Source organism: Marmota monax, unplaced genomic scaffold, assembly GCF_021218885.2.
Source record: "Marmota monax isolate L192 unplaced genomic scaffold, Marmota_monax_Labrador192_F-V1.1 WCK01_AAM20220418_F8-fsc00038, whole genome shotgun sequence".
NCBI lineage: Eukaryota > Metazoa > Chordata > Mammalia > Rodentia > Sciuridae > Marmota > Marmota monax.
The window spans coordinates 13,561,160-13,581,182 of record NW_026692498.1 but is presented as its reverse complement, the minus strand read 5'-3'; the positions used below and the strand labels follow the sequence as shown (position 1 = coordinate 13,581,182).

The 20,023-nt window shown below is 35.5% G+C and overlaps 2 protein-coding genes across 2 annotated transcripts; one reads left to right on the top strand and one right to left on the bottom strand.

Moving 5' to 3' along the window:
* Nucleotides 1–2,547: 2,547 nt before the first annotated feature.
* Nucleotides 2,548–3,492, top strand: LOC124092729 (olfactory receptor 5B3-like). The gene has a single exon (XM_046444534.1). It carries the CDS (start codon nucleotides 2,548–2,550, stop codon nucleotides 3,490–3,492), a length of 945 nt encoding a protein of 314 aa, XP_046300490.1.
* A 7,625-nt stretch (nucleotides 3,493–11,117) lies between these two features.
* Nucleotides 11,118–12,062, bottom strand: LOC124092728 (olfactory receptor 5B3-like). Its single transcript, XM_046444533.1, has one exon. It carries the CDS (start codon nucleotides 12,057–12,059, stop codon nucleotides 11,118–11,120), a length of 942 nt encoding a protein of 313 aa, XP_046300489.1. The 5' UTR covers nucleotides 12,060–12,062.
* Between the last annotated feature and the right edge of the window lie 7,961 nt (nucleotides 12,063–20,023).

Sequence of the window (20,023 nt, the reverse complement as noted above, 5' to 3'; positions counted from 1 at the left end):
AGTGCTATTTCTCCAAAAATATGGACAAAAAAGTAAGACATATTGCACATTGATTGTTTAGCTGCTGATGTCATCTTTTCTCTATATATTTACCTATTGCTAAAGATAAAGAAAGAAACAAACAAACAAAAAATCATCAACAACAAAACCAGACTAGTGAAATGATCCTTTATTAAATTACAAGAGTCCTAAATGAATTGGCATGCTCTGAATGCATTATAATTTTCCCTATAGTCTCACATAAATTATTACTATATAGATTATTACTACATATAATACTAGATACATCTAGTGTTTATGATGCTGTGACTAAAAGTATACATTTTGAAATTAGGTTGAAGATGGCTTTAAATTGTGAATTTTTAGTCTTTCTCGTTATTAGCTATATAATGTTTTTGAAGATCAGATAACTGCATACAACCTGGATTTACTTCATTGTAATGTAAGAATAAAAATACAGAATAACTAATAACAATCCTTACATGCACACACACACACACACACATACGCACATTCATACACAAAGCCATTATCATTGGTTATAAAATTTAATATTTGCTAAAAATGTTCTTGTAAATTAAAGGTTGGCCAACATAATGACTTCATAAGGGCGAGCTCAAAAATTGGAAATGCCAAAGCTCTAGCAGGCAAATGGGAAAGAATAGTAGTTAATTTTGGATACAAATGCTTCCCAAGGCTGAATTCAAATAAGAAAGAGCGAGGTGCAGTGTGGCATTCCTAGAGTCCCTGTTGATCTGGAGACTGAGGAAGATGGAACAATTAAGCACGGAAATTCAAAGCCAGCCTAGGCAGAACAAAGTGAATGAAGAAGTTTGAAATACTGTTGCTATACAATGAAGCATTTAATAAAAATAGATGTTGCCACCACAATAGGTCTTTGAGCCTCAAGACAGCCCATAAATAGATCTTTCAACCCTTGAGCTCTGTGACTTGGCTATAAGAGTGACAAGAGAAAGAATGAATCTAAGAAAAATGGATCTTTACTCAAGTAAAAACACAGATTTTAAGGAAGATTTTTTTTTTTTTAATAAATAGCTCACATGGAATTGCAGGAGCAACAATCATTTGTTTAAGGTAAAGATAGAGAACACTGGAAATCACAGGAAATGTGAGTGGTCCTAATGCAGGGGAAAAGGCAAGTTGGGGAGGGAAGAGGGAAGCTTCAAGACTATAAAGTTACTACAGCCAAAGCCCTGGATGTCAGCATTCACCTTGATCAAATCAGCATGGACCATAATCCCATCCCAGTAACAGAATACCTGGCACTCAGGAGGCTAGGCTTAATACCCAGCATTCTATTATTTTTAATGCACTTCCTTATTTAACTTTCACAATAATACCTGAACATAGATCTCTTTTCTGACTTCACTTTGAAGATGAAAGTGGGATATCTTGGGGAGGTAGGTTAGGACTAGTGTCTATTGTGCGGTAATGGCAGCAGGTTTGATATTCGTCTCTTCCAAGACCTAAGCTTTGTGCCTGCTATGCTAGATGACCTGCCTTCACACAGAATTGCATCTACCCACTGAACTTGCTCCACCAACCTGTGATCCCAGCATGTGGACAGTGCATACAAATGTGCTATAATGATTCAAGAGGTAAAACTCATCTTCAGCTTGATTAAAAGTTTGCATTTTTAGGCACATGGTTTGTCAACTTATGTAGATGTGCTGGTGATAATAAGCATGAGATTGTGGGGGAAAGGTCACAGTGCAACTCAGAGTTCGAAAAGTTAGTCAGTACACATATGTGGTTGAAAGAAGGATCATTTCGCTCTTCCAGATTTTGTTTGTTTTACCACTGATGAAAGGCAAACATACATTGAGCAAGATGAGTTTTCCACCTATTCAGTCATTTTCAAATTCACCATGAATCCTAAACACTGAGTTGGAAACAAAATGAACAATGAGTAATTATGAATTTATTTAAAAACAATTTTATCTAAATTTAAATGAGACCCTTAGACTTAGGAATGAATCAACATGTGTTAAAGATTGGCATGGGTCCAGGGCTGAGGTTGTCATTAACACTTGGGCAATTATGACTAAATTTCTCTTGTGGTTCACTATATACTTGAAGTAACGGCCAATTAAACTCATAATGTTCTTGGGAGGAGACAGTGGATATACATCCACAGGGCCTACAGCAGTTCCAGGCAGGTGGGCAACAAGGAAGAGTCAGCTTTTACTAGGTCATCAGTAGTGAACTGACCCATAGAGTCATACAATTAATTTTCATCAAGCAATTAAATTGTCCACAAGTGATAAAATTTCAAAATTGCATACATAATTAAGATTCTACAGATTCAAGGGTATGGTACCCTGCATGCAAGTAATGCATTCATGGTTTTTCAAGAACATGCTTTTCTGGAAATATTCCAAGTACAGGTTATTGTTATACTGGCAGTATTGTAAAGTATAGTTACATGTTCTAATTATACTTTCCAGTTTTGATTCAAATTCTTTGTCATTCTGTTCTTTGTTGCTGATGTTGTTACAGACCATGTAGGATTCTCAGAAAACATCAATGGAGAACAGGACAGAAGTGACACACTTCATCCTGCTGGGACTGACCAATGACCCTGGTCTGCAATTTCCCCTCTTTGTGACCTTCCTCCTCATCTACACCATCACTGTGCTTGGGAACCTGGGGATGATCCTGTTGATTCTCTTGGACTCTCGTCTCCACACTCCCATGTACTTTTTCCTGGGAAACCTGTCTCTGGTGGACTTTTGTTCCTCTTCTTCTGTCACTCCCACAGTCATGGCTGGGCTCTTGATAGGACACCAGGTCATCTCCTACAATGCTTGTGCTGCTCAGATGTACTTTTTTGCAGCTCTGGTTACTGTGGAAAACTACCTGTTGGCCTCAATGGCCTACGATCGATATGCAGCAGTGTGTAAGCCCTTGCACTACACCAGCATCATGACAGGAAGTGTGTGTGCAAGTCTGGTCACAGGCTCCTATGTGATTGGTTTCCTAAATGCCTCCATCCATATTGGAGACACATTCAGTCTGTCCTTCTGTTTGTCCCATGTGATCCACCATTTTTTCTGTGATATTCCAGCAGTCATGGTTCTCTCTTGCTCTGACAGACACATTAGTGAACTGGTTCTTATTTATATTGTGAGTTTCTGTATCTTTTTTGCGCTCCTAGTTATCTGGATATCCTACATATTCATTTTTGTCACCATCTTAAAGATGCACTCAGGCTCAGGACATAGGAAGGCTATGTCCACCTGTGCCTCCCACTTCACTGCAGTCTCCATTTTCTACGGGACAGGTATCTTCATGTACTTACAGCCCAGCTCCAGTCACTCCATGGACACAGACAAAATTGCATCTGTGTTCTACACTATGGTCATCCCCATGCTGAACCCTGTGGTCTACAGCCTCAGGAACAAGGAGATAAAGAGTGCATTCCTAAAGGTCAAGGATATTTTTATTTGTTGGAAGAAAAATAATCTTTAGAAGTTTTGTCTTTCCTTTGTGGATGCATGATTTCTGGATTTATTTCACTTAGCTCTTTTCCATGTATGTAGACATTTTATGGACCACACTGAAGTTAAGTTCTAGAAATGATATCCTTAGATCTGCAAGTATTATTTCTTGAATTTAGTACCTAAAAGAGAATGGTTACAATATCTTAGGACCAGCTTGTCAAAAACCCCATTTTTTAAAGATATTAATGCATCCATTCATTTTACATGTGGTTTCTTTCTACCACATTCAAATGCAAATGTACATAATACGGACTCTAATGGACCCATAAATAGAAGAAACGCATGCAGGCATCCCATGATGACAGGTACCCATGGATGTAGATGATTTACCAGAATTACATGTAATGTGGTTCTTTGTGGTGGTGAATTTCATGTGTTCAACTTTACTGCATTGAGATATCCAAATAATATGATCTAAGTCAACACATCTTGTGTTTCATAATAATGGGATTACATAGGGAAGAAATAGATTATACAAGAAGGCAAGCACACATATATCAATAACAAAATAAAGAAGAGATATTCATTACAATAGCAAATTTAATTTATTTAATGGTGTTGTAGTCAGAACTGGTATTCATAGCTGCCCTCTTCTGCTAATCATTCTGTTATTACCTTTAGCTTTAGCAAGCACATCAGCTGGTCATGTTCTTACTTGGTGTGAATATCCAAAACTTCATTTCTGAAGGATCTGGGATATTAGTTGTTCTGCTTTAATTGAATTGTTATAATTTTCCTTGATACTTAATCACAAGGCACATTTATACTGAGAGAAGTCCTAAGGGATCTCCTTTATTCCTGATGTTTTCTTCTTACCCAATATGCTCAGAATTGTTATCAACAAGTGATTTTGTTTCTCTCATTGTCAAGATTCATAGGTCCAGAAATAGGTAAAAATGGAAGTGACATCAATGGGAGTGAGAAATGCTTCTCCAGGAGATATGAGAGTGATTCTATTGAACTGGAAGTTAAAATTGCTGCTTAATCACTTTGTGTTCCTCATGTCTCTGAACCACCAGGCAATGAAAAAAATTAATGGTGATCGATCCTAACCTTTGGATGGATTGAATCATGAGCTTTCCTACATCTCTGCCTCACATTGAAAGGCAGCCTTCAATTCTTCAGCCTTTGTTAACTCTCCAAGCTTACTGATTTGGACTTGCTCACCTCCAGAATTGTGCACAGTCAATTCCCAATAATAAATGCCTCTCTCTGCTTTTTTCCTCTGTTTCTCATTCTATCTCTCCCCATTTTTACCTCTTTGCCTCTGTACACAGGTATGCACGTGCACACACTTGTATATATACCAAATACCAAAATGGAGATGTAAATGCTTCATTTTCATTAGGAACTTAAGTGTAAATTCACCAATTAAAATAAAGATTTGAAAGAATTTATAAGAAAAATAGAATTAACCTGAATAATGCCTATAAACACCTGTTTGCATTGAAAGAAACAAACTGGAAGTAAAAGGAAGGAATATATATATATATATATATATATATATATATATATATATATATATATATATATCATACTAATGGAAACCAAAACAGGTTTCTTCTTAGTATGATGATACTAATAATAGAATAGACTGGCAGTCAAAAATTGTTCTTAGAAGAGTGAAATAAGACATCGTATATTGATAACAGGGACAATTAATTAGGAAAGTGAGTGTAGATAATATATAAATGTGTATATATAAAAATGTGTACACACACACACACACACACACACACACACACACACCAGAGGCCCAGAATATAAAAGCAAATGTTGACAACAGAAATAAATGGTTCTGCAATGAGGGCTGAAGACCTCGGTACCCCCATTTCAATAATGAATACAATAGCTAGAGATAATCAATAAGAAGCAGAGCATGTGAGCAAACCCACAATCTAAGCCATACAAACAGATATATACAGAGTACTGTTCCCAAGAGCAGTGGAATTCCAAATTGCCTATGAATCAGTCAGTTTGACAAACCCTATATTAGGCTGAAAACCCAGTCTGAATAAGCTTTAAAGATTTAACTCAGATAAAACAGCTTCACCAATCCCAATGCAATGGCACTAGAAATAAGTAACAAGGAAAATATTAAATATTCACATAAAAGTGATGAACAAACTCATCTATAATCATTCAGTAAAAAATACATCAAAAGAAATGTAAAAAATAGTTATAGAAAAACAAATTTGAAAGAACAACATATCCTGTTTTGTGATAGGAAGCAGACACAGTGGTCATAGGAAATTTATAACTCTAAGTGACAAAAAATAAAAAATAATCTCAAGTGTTTAAGCTAACTTGAAACTTTAAGAATTAACTGTGAAAACAGAATCTGAAGGAGCACAAAGAAGGAACTATGATTAGAGCAGAATAAACAAAACAGAATGTAATAAAATAATAATAAAAATCAACAAACAAAAAATTGATTATTTGGAAAGATTATTCAAAATGATAAATCTCTATAGACTGACTATGAAAAAAGAGAAAACTCAAATTATTAAATTAATAAGTGAAAGCAAGGATATCATGTCTGCCCTTATAAAAATAATATAACAAAATATTATATATAGCTGCATACCAACAAACTGGATAACAGATAAAATTCAAATTCCTGGAATACACACTACTAAAACCGACTGTAGAGAAAAAGGAAATCTGAATATATCTACAAGTGTAGAGAGTGAATCAATCACAAATAACTTCCCAACAAATGAAATTCCAGGATTTTCCTGGTGAATTCCCCCAAGCAAATGTGCCATAGTAATAAAAATTATCACATGGATAACACCTGGTGAGGATTTGTATTCATTCCAGTGACTGCTGTTAACAAAGTACTGAAATGTGGAGGTTTACAACAGCACATATTTTTTCTTCCACAGTTAAGGAAACCAGAAGTGTGAAATCATCTCCACGAGCAGAATCAATGATCTCTCAGAGCCATGGTCCCTTCATGGGCTCCAGAGACACTGCGTTTCTTGCCTCTACCATCCTCCATGGGTTGTGGAATTTCATGCCCTCTGGTCACCTGGCTTCGGTTTGTCACCCTGGTGACTTTGTGGAATCTTGTTTTGCCTATGGTTAAATGTTTCTAACTGTATTTCATAAGGATACAAGAATTTTTTTCATTTTTATTAGTGCCTTATAATTACACATAACATTGGGGTTCATTTTGACATAATTATACAAGCATTCGCACCATTTCAATTCCCAGTACATCCTCTTTCCCTCTTCTCCTCCCTCACTTGCTCCCTTTCCTCATTCTACTGGTCTTTCTTCTATGTATTTATAGCTCTTTAAAATTAGTGCATTATAGATATACCCAAAGAGGAAACTCACTGTGATACATTCATACACACACACACACACACAGTAGTTTGGTCAGCTTCATTCCACCATTGCTCTCTTTTCCCATCCCTTCTCCCTCCTCTTCAATCCCCTTCCTCCATTCCACTGATCTCTCTTCTATTTTCGTGGGATTCCCCCCCTACCTTTTTTCTCTATATTTTTAGGACTCACAGAGATAATCCTAGATGATGTCATATTCTTTTTAAAACATTTCTTTTTATTGGTGTGCATTAATTATACAGAATGGTGAGTTTCATAGTGGTGTCTTTGTACATACAGGGAAACTTAATTTGGCCAATCTCCTCTCCAGTATCTTCCTACTCCTTCCCATGCTCCCTCCTCCTAATTCCTCCTTTACCCTAAAGGTTTTCCTGAACTCTTATTCTTCAAATCCTTAACTTGCTCACATCTACAGAGTCCTTCAGAGCCACATAGAGGAACACTGAAAGTTTCAGAATTGGGACTTGGATCTCTTTGGGATCCATCATTGTGCTGCCACAGTATCATATGGCAGCATTACACAGTCTCTCATAATTTTCCATAAATCCTCTGAAACTATATAATTAAATAATCCTTACAATGATAATTAGGAGTGATTTCCCTAGAACCAGGACTATAGAAGAGAAGTGAATACTTGTTTTATATTACACAGCTGCACAAGGAACAGCAAGACCATTATTGTACATTTGATCCAAAACTACAAATAAAACAATGCTGAGGCCTCCTAATTTATAGGAGTTGCAAATCACACATGGAGACGTGTTCCTAGGTATAGGTTTTGCTTACTGTTTAGCTCCCTGAAGATTGAAATGAGAAGGTTGTGTTTCCTATTAAAATGTTGAATGTACTTTATTTTTTTTCTAATGGCAAATATTATCAAGTTTATATTCTACTTAGAATTTAGGATCATTTCCATTTATCATATAATTTGTATATGAATAGCAATTGTTCAAACATAATCAGATAAGAATAGTCTAATTTATATTTCATGTGTTTTATGATTATAAGATAATACTTCTATAATATATCGCTTGTCTCTTAATGAGACAACACTTCCTACTAAACATTATAAGAGGTTTGGAATGACTGACTTGATGTTGGGGTTTAAGGGAGGCATTTTTCCTATAAATAAGGAGTGTGAGATTGAGTGGCAATGCAGAAAAATATTGTTCCAGCAAAACAGAAAATTAGCTGTGCCTCTTCAAATGCACTGAATGTTGATCTAGAAGGTTTTCATTATGCAGGATTCATATCCTAAAAAAAGACTCAAAGCTTCAAAATATTAAACTCAGTACAATTAACACAATGATTTTATTTATTTATTTAATAAATATTTATTAGAATCGACTGTAAAACATTTATGCAGGTGCTGATGATCATGAGAGCATAACAAAGTCACTCTTCTCAGAGTTGACATTCTAGTTGGGGGAGATAAATAAGATATAGCTGAACAAATGTATACTGGGAGAAGGTTGATAAGAACTATGAAGACATAGGAGGAGGGATCATCTTACGTGGTGAGTGAAGAGTGACTATTTCATGCAAGTGGTCAGGGAAGGACTCCATGACAGGGTGACATTGAAGCAAAGACCTGAATGGAGTGAGGGCATTGCCTCAGGGAACACGGCTCTCAAAGGCCCTGGGCAGGAGCATGCTTGGAGTTGTGATAAGAGAGAACACAACTCAACTGAAATAAAAATGAATGGTCCGATTTAACAATCAACAATCTCAAAGAATTTGCCAAAAGCAAAATGCTTACTTAGTAGTCTGAAAGTTTGAGGTAATACAATTCCACTACAAACTTTGATTTTTAAATACTCTGAAAGTTTGTAGTAATACATCAGTATGTTAAATATACTTTAATTTCTCCGGAATTTTCTTATTGTCTATTTTATCCTTTTGAAAATTAAAATATGGCTATCTTGCTTGTGAGAAGGACTTAGTCAAAGAGAAATATGCTTTACTCCTCACACTTCAGATAGAGCCCTAATATCCAGAGTATACAAAGTACTCAAAAAATTAGACAATAAGAAAACAAACAACCCAATCAACAAATGGGCCAAGGACCTGAACAGACACTTCTCAGAGGAGGACATACAGTCAATCAACAAGTACATGAAAAAATGCTCACCATCTCTAGCTGTCAGAGAAATGCAAATCAAAACCACCCTAAGATACCATCTCACTCCAGTAAGATTGGCAGCCATTAGGAAGTCAAACAACAACAAGTGCTGGCGAGGATGTGGGGAAAAGGGTACACTTGTACATTGCTGGTGGGACTGCAAATTGGTGCAGCCAATTTGGAAAGCAGTATGGAGATTTCTTGGAAAGCTGGGAATGGAGCCACCATTTGACCCAGCTATTCCCCTTCTCGGTCTATTCCCTAAAGACCTAAAAAGAGCATGCTACAGGGACACTGCTACATCGATGTTCATAGCAGCACAATTCACAATAGGAAGACTGTGGAACCAACCTAGATGCCCTTCAATAGACGAATGGATAAAACAAAACGTGGCATTTATACACAATGGAGTATTACTCTGCATTAAAAAATGACAAAATCATAGAATTTACAGGGAAATGGATGGCATTAGAGCAGATTATGCTAAGTGAAGCTAGCCAATCCCTAAAAAACAAATGCCAAATGTCTTCTTTGATATAAGGAGAGTAACTAAGAACAGAGTAGGGATGAAGAGCATGAGAAGAAGATTAACATTAAACAGGGATGAGAGGTGGGAGAGAAAGGGAGAGAGAAGGGAAATTGCATGGAAATGGAAGGAGACCCTCAGGGTTATACAGTAGAGGGGGTAGAGAGAGAAGAGGGGAGGGGAGGGGAGAGGAGGGGAGGGGGGATAGTAGAGGATAGGAAAGGCAGCAGAACACAACAGACACTAGTATGGCAATATGTAAATCAATGGATGTGTAACTGATGTAATTCTGCAATCTGTATATGGGGTAAAAATGGGAGTTCATAACCCACTTGAATCAAAGTGTGAAATATGATATATCAAGAAATTTGTAATGTTTTCAACAACCAACAATAAAAAAAGAGAAATATGAATTCATATGAGATGCCACCATTTTTGCATCTCTTGTTAAACTGTGCTAATAAAAGTGCATATATAGCATATAGTTGTATAGCATACTTTTTTTCTCAAAATAGAACTATTAGAATGATAGTGAAAAATTAGAAAAATATCAGCCAAAATTTGTATTATAATACCAAATCAATATATTATATTATGTTTGTTAAACTTGAGTATATAATGTTTTTATCAAAGGATATATATATATATATATATATATATATATATATATAAAATAAATTTATATATATATCCTTTATTTATATATTATTTTCATATAAGAGGAAATTTATTATGGGTATTGCCTTTTGTAATTGTAGAGGCTGTAAAGTTCCTTAATGTGCTATATTTAAGCTGGAGACAAAGGAAAGCAAGTGGTTTATTCAAAGCTCTAAAAAGGAGGTAAAGTAGCTGATGCTACTCTTGAAGGAAGACCTAAGGCCCAAAATTCAGGAACAGATCAGAGGACAGATCATAGAGCGAGAGAAGATGGATGTCTCAGTTAAAAGAGAGAGAGGGAAATAGAGAGGAGTGGAGAATTTGCCCTTCCTCTACTCGTTTGTTCTATTTGGGTGAGCCCTCGTTGGATTGGATGATAGACATGTACATTAATGAGGACAGATCTTTTTACCTACATCCACTGTTTTAAATACTAAACTCTATCAGAAACACAATCACCAACATAAAAGAAAAAGTATTTTCCCAGCTATCTGGGAATCCAGTCGAATCAACACATAAAATTAACCACCACAGTTACATTACATTTAATTCTGACAAATTCACCACACCCTTATGTGAGTAATAGCATAAGACACCTGCTCCATTTTTTTCTGTTTGTGGGCTATTTTCTTCACTTGTTCTACATATGTGTGTGTTAACATGTGGTACAAAGTTTACATGTGAAATGAGTGAATACATAAAAACCCTTAATGAGGGTTTTGACAAGAAGATCCCAAGATAATTTAGTCATTCTCACTCAGGTATTTATTTCTGGGTATAATATTTCCTTTTTCCCAGTAAATAAAGGTTTACAGAAGTAAGGGTATCACGGCAAGAGTGTAACGTTAGTGTACTCTCAATGTAACTCAGTACAAGAAGATTTGATAGGGATGAATCCAGGAATAGTGCATATCACAAGGGTAAAATCAAGATCCTAAAGTTTATTTTGATTCCAAAAATTTAATGAATTTTTGAGCTTTAAGAAAGCACTCTTGACCTCCTTGTTCCTCAGGCTGTAGACCACAGGGTTCAGCATGGGGATGACCATAGTATAGAACACAGATGCAATTTTATCAGTGTCCATGGAGTGACTGGAGCTAGGCTGTAAATACATGAAGATAACAGTCCCATAGAAAATAGAGACTGCAGTGAAGTGGGAGGCACAGGTGGATATAGCCTTCCGATGCCCTGAAGCTGAGTGCATCTTTAAGATGCTGATAAAAATGAGCGTGTAAGATATCCAGATTACCAGAAGAGCAAAAATGATGTTGAAACTCACAATGTACACTAGAAGCAGCTCATTCACGTGTCTATCAGAGCAAGAGAGAACCATGACTGCTGGAATGTCACAAAAAAAATGGTGGACCACATTGGACTTGCAGAAGGTGAGACTGAATGTGTCTCCAGTGTAGATGGAGGCATTTAGGAAACCAATGACATATGAGCCTGAAATCAGCCAAGTACACACACTTGTCATGGTGGTGGTGTAGTGCAGGGGCTTACACACGGCTGCATAGCGATCATAGGCCATTGAGGCCAAGAGACAATTTTCCACAGTAGCAAAGACTGCAAAGAGAAACATCTGAGCAGCACATGCATTGTAGGAGATGACCTTGTCTCCTAGAAGGAGCCCAGCCATGACTGTGGGAGTGACAGCTGAAGAGTAACAACAATCCACTAGAGATAAGTTACCGAGGTAAAAGTACATGGGAGTGTGGAGACGGGAGTCCAAGAGAATCAACAGGATCATCCCCAGGTTCCCAGCCAGAGTGATGGAGTAGATAAAGAGGAAAGTCACAAAGAGGGGAAGCTGCAGACCTGGGTCATTGGTTAGTCCCAGCAGGATGAAGTGTGTCACTTCTGTCCTGTTCTCCATCAGAGTTATCTCCAAGTAACTGCATGCCCTATAACCACTAGAAAAAAAAAAAGAAATGAAATAAAATTGGAAATTATAGCATAAGATGTATTCTGGTACTGTAGAAACAACTAGTATTTCAAGATTGTCTGGAAAAATTATGAACTTCATAATAAAATTGAATGCATTAATTATATTATAGTGCTGCATAACATGAATCTCAGGAATTCATTGGATCATGTGAACAATGATAAAATCTTAAACATTTGTTAAGTCACAAACAACTCAAAATGATAAATATGACTTGCCTGGATGTATCTATTTATGAATCAACTTCTCTTGAGCTCAGTAAAAGCTAAGACTTCCATGTTGCTCACCTGCAAGAACTGCTGTAGACATTTGAGGTGTGTGTTCAACATTCTTCTCTTCAAAATACTATGAGTTTGGTTGGTTGTCACATTCATATAAATTATACAGCAGAAGAAGTTAAGTTATTCCTATTTGCAAAAATATTAATTGATGATCTCAGCAACCCTTCAATGTATAATAAATGTAATAATAAATCTAAATCCAAAGTTCTGAAGTGAATTTAAATAAAACTGTGTTTAACTGAGCTTAAAATGACTCATTATCTCCTTTGGTTCAAACTCAGCATTTGAGATTTCACAGTGAATAAGATAATGGTTGATTAGATGGTAATTCCATTCTCCTCTCATTGGAGGTAAAACAAAACAAATAAAACAAAAATTCAGAATAGTTGAAATGACCCCTTTTTTCAATGACAATAGTGTCCTCAATGAATTAACAAGGTCTGGGTTGAATGGTAAAATTGCCTGGAGCTCTCAGCATCAAGTCTGCAAATGTTGACATGGATGGTGTGGTTTTAAGCATTAACTATTGATTAGCTTGAAGAGAAGTTTCCCTTCTAAACCACTGTAGCACATCTCTTTGCATAGTAGATGCAGTTGGATAACTGTGGTAGTGGGAGCAGGCTTATCTTGCAGGTGCATTTCTGGGCAAAGGCATATCCTCAAAAGTAGCAGGCACAGAGCTCAGGTCCCTGGGAGAGACACATATCACACTTACCGTTTCCACCTGAGTGATACTGGTTCTGAACCATCTCACCTGAATATCATATTTCTACCTATAGGATCAAGAAAGCAATGAGACCTACTTTGAGGTATTATTGTGAGAATTAATTAAGATAGTAAATACATAAAATACAATAAAATGCTAAAAAAAACTTAGAAATGTTAACATCCCATTATTATTAGGATGGGATAACAGCTCATCTTGGTTTGATCAAAGTGGTTGCCAACAAGCAGGCCTTCAGTCCTCAGTGAGATAAAAGAATTCTTGAAGCTTCTCCTCCCAATTTACCTTCTTCCCCATTCAGAGTCACTGTAATATTGTGTGATCATCAGTGTTTCTCAGTCTGCCCTTAACCAAGCATGTGATTGCTGTTCCTAAATTCCATGTGGGCCACTGTTGTTAAAAATTTCTTCCTTGAAATCCATATTTTAGCTTGTGTAAGAGTCTGTTGTTCTTAAAACTCATTCTTACCCTTATTGCTGTCATCAAATAGCCAAACTATAGACACAGTATTGAAATTTTTCATTTTATGGCCTGTCATTAGGTCACTAACTTTATTGTAAGATCCCCATTGTACCATATTTTATTTGAATTTGTTTCTATGTCATAACAGTAACTTTCATTTTTTTGAAGTCACTATTATTCCTTAACATTTCTCTCCTAAGCCTTTGGTCACTTCAATTTATGAACCTGCCCCTGAAGACATTGTAGTTGCCAGTCTTCACACACATGATCACGTTTACCATATACCATGCTTTAGAATATATTTTCTAGAAGAATAACACATGAAAGTTATAATGTATTTATAAGTAAGTGTGCATGTGTAAGTTAGGCCGTGTGCTTATTCCTACTGCACAGTAAGGAAGCAGGATTTGAAAAGGTATGCAAAGTTAAATAGAGAGTATGAGGAAGATTTGAGATTTCCAAGTTAAATTCACCTCCTGAGAAAAAAATGATATGATTATGAAAGTGTTGTAATGCAGATCAGAGCATGTTAATTCACTTAGGACCCTTTTGTGGTTGAAAGAAGGATCATTTCACTATTCTGAGTTTTAGGGTTGTTTTGTGTGTGATTATCTTTTAATCCCTAATAAGGTACAAATGTATAGTGAATAAGATCATATCACAAATAAATAAAGCTTCACCTCTTAATTTTGACTCGTGTCTTCAGAAAGAAGCATGATTTGTTATATAAATCATTGAATGTATCATGCCCACCATTTTGACCTTTAGACCCCAGATTTACATCATTATTTTAGAAATATTTTGAAAGCATCTCTTTCTATTTGCAAATAACTCACATCAATATTTTAGGAATATTTTGAAAGCACCTCTTTCTATTTGCAAATAACTCATAGGAGGTTTGACAACCTACTGCTTTTGAATGAATTCCATTTCTTACTTAAATGTTTATGAATTATAGAAGTTTAACACTTTGTTACAGATGAAAGAGGAGTCCATCCAGAAGAGTGATTTTGAAATATGAAAAACAGATGTGCAATTTTGCATAGGTACTGTTAGAACTTTCTCTCAGGTCATGATAAAAACATTCCAAATTCTCCAAGGAGGGGAAAATGGAGGCAGCGATATCAACACTGGTCAACTTCTGAATCTACAAATTCTTGCTGTGCTTTGTAGAAAACTACTTACCTCCTTCTTATTTGTAATACAAAGATGATCAGCAACTTCTCTCACAATTCATAGATCATCTTTGTAAATAATAAACAAGAGAGGTCCGTAAAACGTGGTGAAGGTATTGCCATTTAAAAATCAATCCATGTGATTTTTATCTTCTGTTTCTCTGATCTTGATTGAAGGCTCACAGGAAATCCTCACTTCAGAAGAAGGGCTGTTTGCACTAACAACAATTGTCATTCATATGAAAGACACAGAGTGGGGAATGGCATGCATGTGTCCCTTCTAAAATGACAATATTGTTTAGTCCTACTGAGATTTCAGAGGCTAATGCATAGAGATCTGGAGTGAATTATAGAAACTCAGAGATCTCTGGAGGTTTCCCCTATGAGACTATCTGAGCATCCACATTCCGTTTTCCTAAGGTTGAAGCAATTAACCTGTCTGTGGGGATCAAGGTGGTTATCATATTTTTAAAATAAAATTTTTTTTCAACTGATAAATGCAAAACAAAAATAGTATATATACATATGGGTACCTAAGATGTTTATATATGTGTATATATGTGTGGATGTATACATTGTTTAATGGTTAAGTCAGGTTAAACATGACTGTCCAACACTTACCATTTTTTTTAATACTAACAACTTTAAAACTCTTTTGTCTACTATTTGGAAATGCATGGTACATAATTGCTATCTATAGTCACCCAAATATGCATGGTTCTCTCTGATATTGTAAATAGTGCTGCAAGGAACACAGTGGTGAAGAGGTCTTCCTGACATGCTAACTTCATTTCCTGTGAATTTAGAGTCAATATGGGATTGCTGTACCACATCGTAGTTCTATTTTTTAATTTTTTCATAACCTCCTTACTGACCAGGCTAATCTACTTTACCACGAGCAGGGTGGGTAGAGTTCCTTTCCTCCACATCCTGCCCAGGCAGGGCTGGTTATTTTTAATTTTTTTTTTTGAGAAGGCCATTTGTACTGTGGTGAGGTGATATCTCATTGTGGTTTTGATTTGTCTTCTGCAGATAATTAGTGAACTGGAGCATTTTGTCATATTCCCACTGACCATTTTTATGTCTTGCATTTTCAAATGTCTATTGCCCAGTTTTCATCCCATTTTTTCTGTTGAGTTTCAGAGTTTCTTCTGTGTTCTGTATATCAATCATTTTTCAGATGTACAAGTTTCAAGTATTTTCTACCATTCTGTAGGCTTTCTTGCTAATCTGTTGATTGTTTCTTTTGCTTCTTAGTTTGATGTGATCTCATTTGTCTATTTTTGGTTTTGTTTTCTGTGCTCTTGTACAGGCAGTCTTCTCCGAAATTCTTTGGCAATTCTTATGGTTGAAGCTTCACCTTACATTTCTTTCTATTAGCATCACAGTTTATATTTATATACTTAAGCTTTTAATTCATTTTGAGTTGATTTATAAAACAGGCAAGAGATAATTGTCTAGTTTCATACTTTTTTTCATGAGTTTTCAGTTTCCAAACATCACTTATTTAAAAGGTTCTCCTTTCTCCAATCTGTGTTCTTAGCACCCTTGTCAAAAATCAGTCTGAAGATAATGTGTGGGTTTACTTCTGGCCTATTTTAATCCCTGGTGTATGTGTCTATATTTATGCCACTCTGCTGCTGTTAGAAGCATACAGTTTGGGCAGAATATTGTCAAAGTAGCCATACTACCAAAAGCACTGTACAAATTCAATGCATTTCACATCAAAATTGCGTTGATGTTCTTCATAGGAATAGAAAAAGCAGTCATGAAATTTATTTGGAAAAATAAGAGGCCCAGAATAGGCAAAGCAATATTAGCAAGAAAAGTGAAGCAGGAGGAGTCATAATATTGGAACTTAAATTATACTACAGAGCTTTAGGAATAAAAACAGCATGGTTTTGGCACCAAAACTGACATAAAGACCACATGAATATAATAGAAGACACAGAGACAAGCCCACATAAATACTGCTATCTCATACATGTCAAAGGTGCCAAAAACATACGTTGGAGAAAAGTTAGCTCCTTCAACAAATTGTGCTGGGAAACTAGGAATTCCCATAGAGTAGAATGAAATTTACCCTGTATCTATCACCCTGCACAAAACCCAACACAAAGTGAAATCAAAGACCAAAGAATAAGAATAGAAATCCTGCACATGCTAGAAGAAAATGTGAGCACAACACTCAAAAGCTCAGGAACTGACTTCCTTAACAAGACTCCTAAAACATAATAATTGAAATAATAAATCAATATTTGGGATGGCATCTAAGTACAAAGCTTCTTCATAATAATGGAAACTATCAAGAGTGTGAAAAAAGAGCCTACAGAGAAAATCTTTGCCCCTTGCAAATTGGATAGGGCATTAATGTCCAGGATAAACAAAGAACCAAACCAAACCAACCAAACAAACAAAAAAACCCACAAATAAACCAGTCAATAAATGGGCAAAGGAACTAAACAGACATTTCTCAAAAAAATAAATAAATACTAATGGTCTGCATTTATATAAATAAATGTTCAACATCTCTAGCAATTAGAGAAAAACAAATTAAAATTACACTGAAATTTCATCTCATTCCAGGAAGAATGGCAACAATCAAGAATTCAAGTAACAAAAACAACATTGAAAATCAGCAGAGGGAGGTAGTACCCTAAAGAAAAAACTAATTGAAGAAGAAAATCAAGTAAATTTAAATAACAAAAATAAACAATTGTGGCTGGGAATACAAACCATGTAGCAAAAATAACCCTGAATGTTAATGGCTTAAACTTACCAATCAAAAGACATAGGATAGAAGATTAGATAAAAAAAAAAGACCCAACAATATGCTGCCTCCAGGAGACTCATCTGATAGGAAAAGACATACACAGACTGATGGTGAAAGGTTGGGAAAAATCATACCACTCACATGGACTGCGGAAGCAAGAAGGGATTTCCATCCTCATATCAAGTAAACTAGACTTCTAGCCAAAGTTACTCAAAAGGGATAAAGATGGACATTACATACTACACAAGGGAACCATACACCAACAAGACATAACAATCATAAATATATATGCCCCAAACAATGGTGCAGCTATGTTCATCAAACAAATTCTTCTCAAGTTCAAGAGTCAAATTGACCACAACACAATAATCTTGGGTGACTTTAACACACCTTTCTCATCACTGGATAGATCTTCCAAACAAAAGTTGAATAAAGAAACTATAGAGAATGGAGTAGTTTTCCTCATTTCCCCTTCTGAGGATTTGTCACTAATATACAGAAATGCCTTTGATTTATGGGTGTTGATTTTATATCCTGCTACTTTGATGAATTCATTTACTAGTTCTAGGAGTTTTCTGGAACTTTTAGGGTCTTCCAGGTATAGAGTCATATCATCAGCAAATAGTGCCAATTTGAGTTCTTCATTTCTTATGTGTAAACCTATAATTTCTTTCATTTAACTGCTCTGGCCAGTGTTTCAAGAACTATGTTGAATAGAAGTGGTGAGAGATGGCATCCTCTTTTATTCCAGTTTTTAGAGGGAATGCCTTCAATTTTTCTCCATTTAGAATGATGTTGGCCTGGGCTTAATATAGATGCCTTTATGATGTTGAGATATGTTCCTGTTATCCCTAGTTTTTCTAGTGTTTTGAACATAAAGAGGTGCTGTATTTTGTCAAATGCTTTTTCTGCATCTATTCAGATGATCATTTGATTATTATCTTTAAGTCTGTTGATATGATGAATTATATTTATTGATTTCGGTATGTTGACCCAACCTTGCATTCCTGGGATGAATCCCACTTGATCATGGTGCAAAATCTTTTTGATATGTTTTTGTATTCAATTTGCCAGAATTTTCTTGAGAATTTTTGCACCTATGTTCATTAGACATACTCGTCTGAAGTTTTTGTTTGTTTGTTTGTTGTGTGTGTGTGTGTGTGTATCTGTGTCTTTGCCTGGTTTTGGAATCAGAGTGATATTGGCATCATAGAATGAGTTTGGAAGTGCTGCTTCTTTTTATGTTTCCTGAAATAAATTGGAGAGTATTGGTATTAGTTCCTCTTTAAAGGTCTTTCAGAATTCGGCTGCGTATCCATCTAGTCCTGGGCTTTTCTTGGCTGGTAGACTTTTGATGGCTATTTTGTCACTTGAAATTGATCTGTTTAAATTGTGTATATAATCATGATTTAATTTGGGCAAACTATATGACTCTAGAAATTTGTTGATGCCTTCGATATTTTCTATTTTATTGGAGTACAGGTTTTCAAAATAATTTCTAATTATCCTCTGTATTTCTGTAGTGTCTGTTGTGATATTTCCTTTTTCATCATGTATGTTAGTGATCTGAGTTTTCTCTCTCCTTCTCTTTGATATCATGGCTAATGTCTGTCAATTTAATTTAGTTTTTCAAACAACCAACTTTTTGTTCTGCAAATTTTTTTCAATTGTTTCAATTTCATTGATTTCAGCTCTGATTTTAATTATTTCCTGTCTTTTGCTGCTTTTGGTGTTGATTTGTTCTTCTTTTCTAGGGCTTTAAGATGTAGTTTTAAGTCATTTACTTGTTGACTTTTTGTTCTTCTAAGGAATGAACTCCATGCAATGAACTTTCCCCTTAGAACTGCTTTCATAGTGTCCCAGAGACTTTGATATGTTGTATCTGTGTTCTCACTCACCTCTAAAAACTTTTAAATCTCCTCCTTGATGTCTTCTGTAACCCATTGTTCATTCAATAGCATATTATTTAGTCTCCAAGTGTTGGGGTGGATTTTATTTCTTATGTTATCATTGATTTCTAATTTCATTCCATTATGATCTGATAGAATGCAGGGTAGTGTATCTACTTTTTTATATTTGCTAAGAGTTGCTTTGTGGCCTAGTATATGGTCTATTTTAGAGAAGGATCCATGTGCTGCTGAGTAAAAAAGTATATTCTCTCATTGAAGGTTGGAATATTCTATATATGTCAGATAAGTCTAAGTTATTGATTGTATTACTGAGCTTTATAGTTTCTTTGTCCATCAAAAAACTTTAAATTCCTTTGTCTACCTTTCTGAAATGTAGGGTACATTATTGTTATCTACAGTCACTCTATTTTGCAAGGTTGTTTCTATTTTTATTGTAAATAGTGCTGCAAGGAACATGTGCAGAGATCTCTCTGACATACTGACTTCATTTACTTTGAATTGATAGTATTGGGATGGCTGGATCATGTTGTAGTTCTATTTTAACTTTTTTGGTAATCTCCACAATTTTCC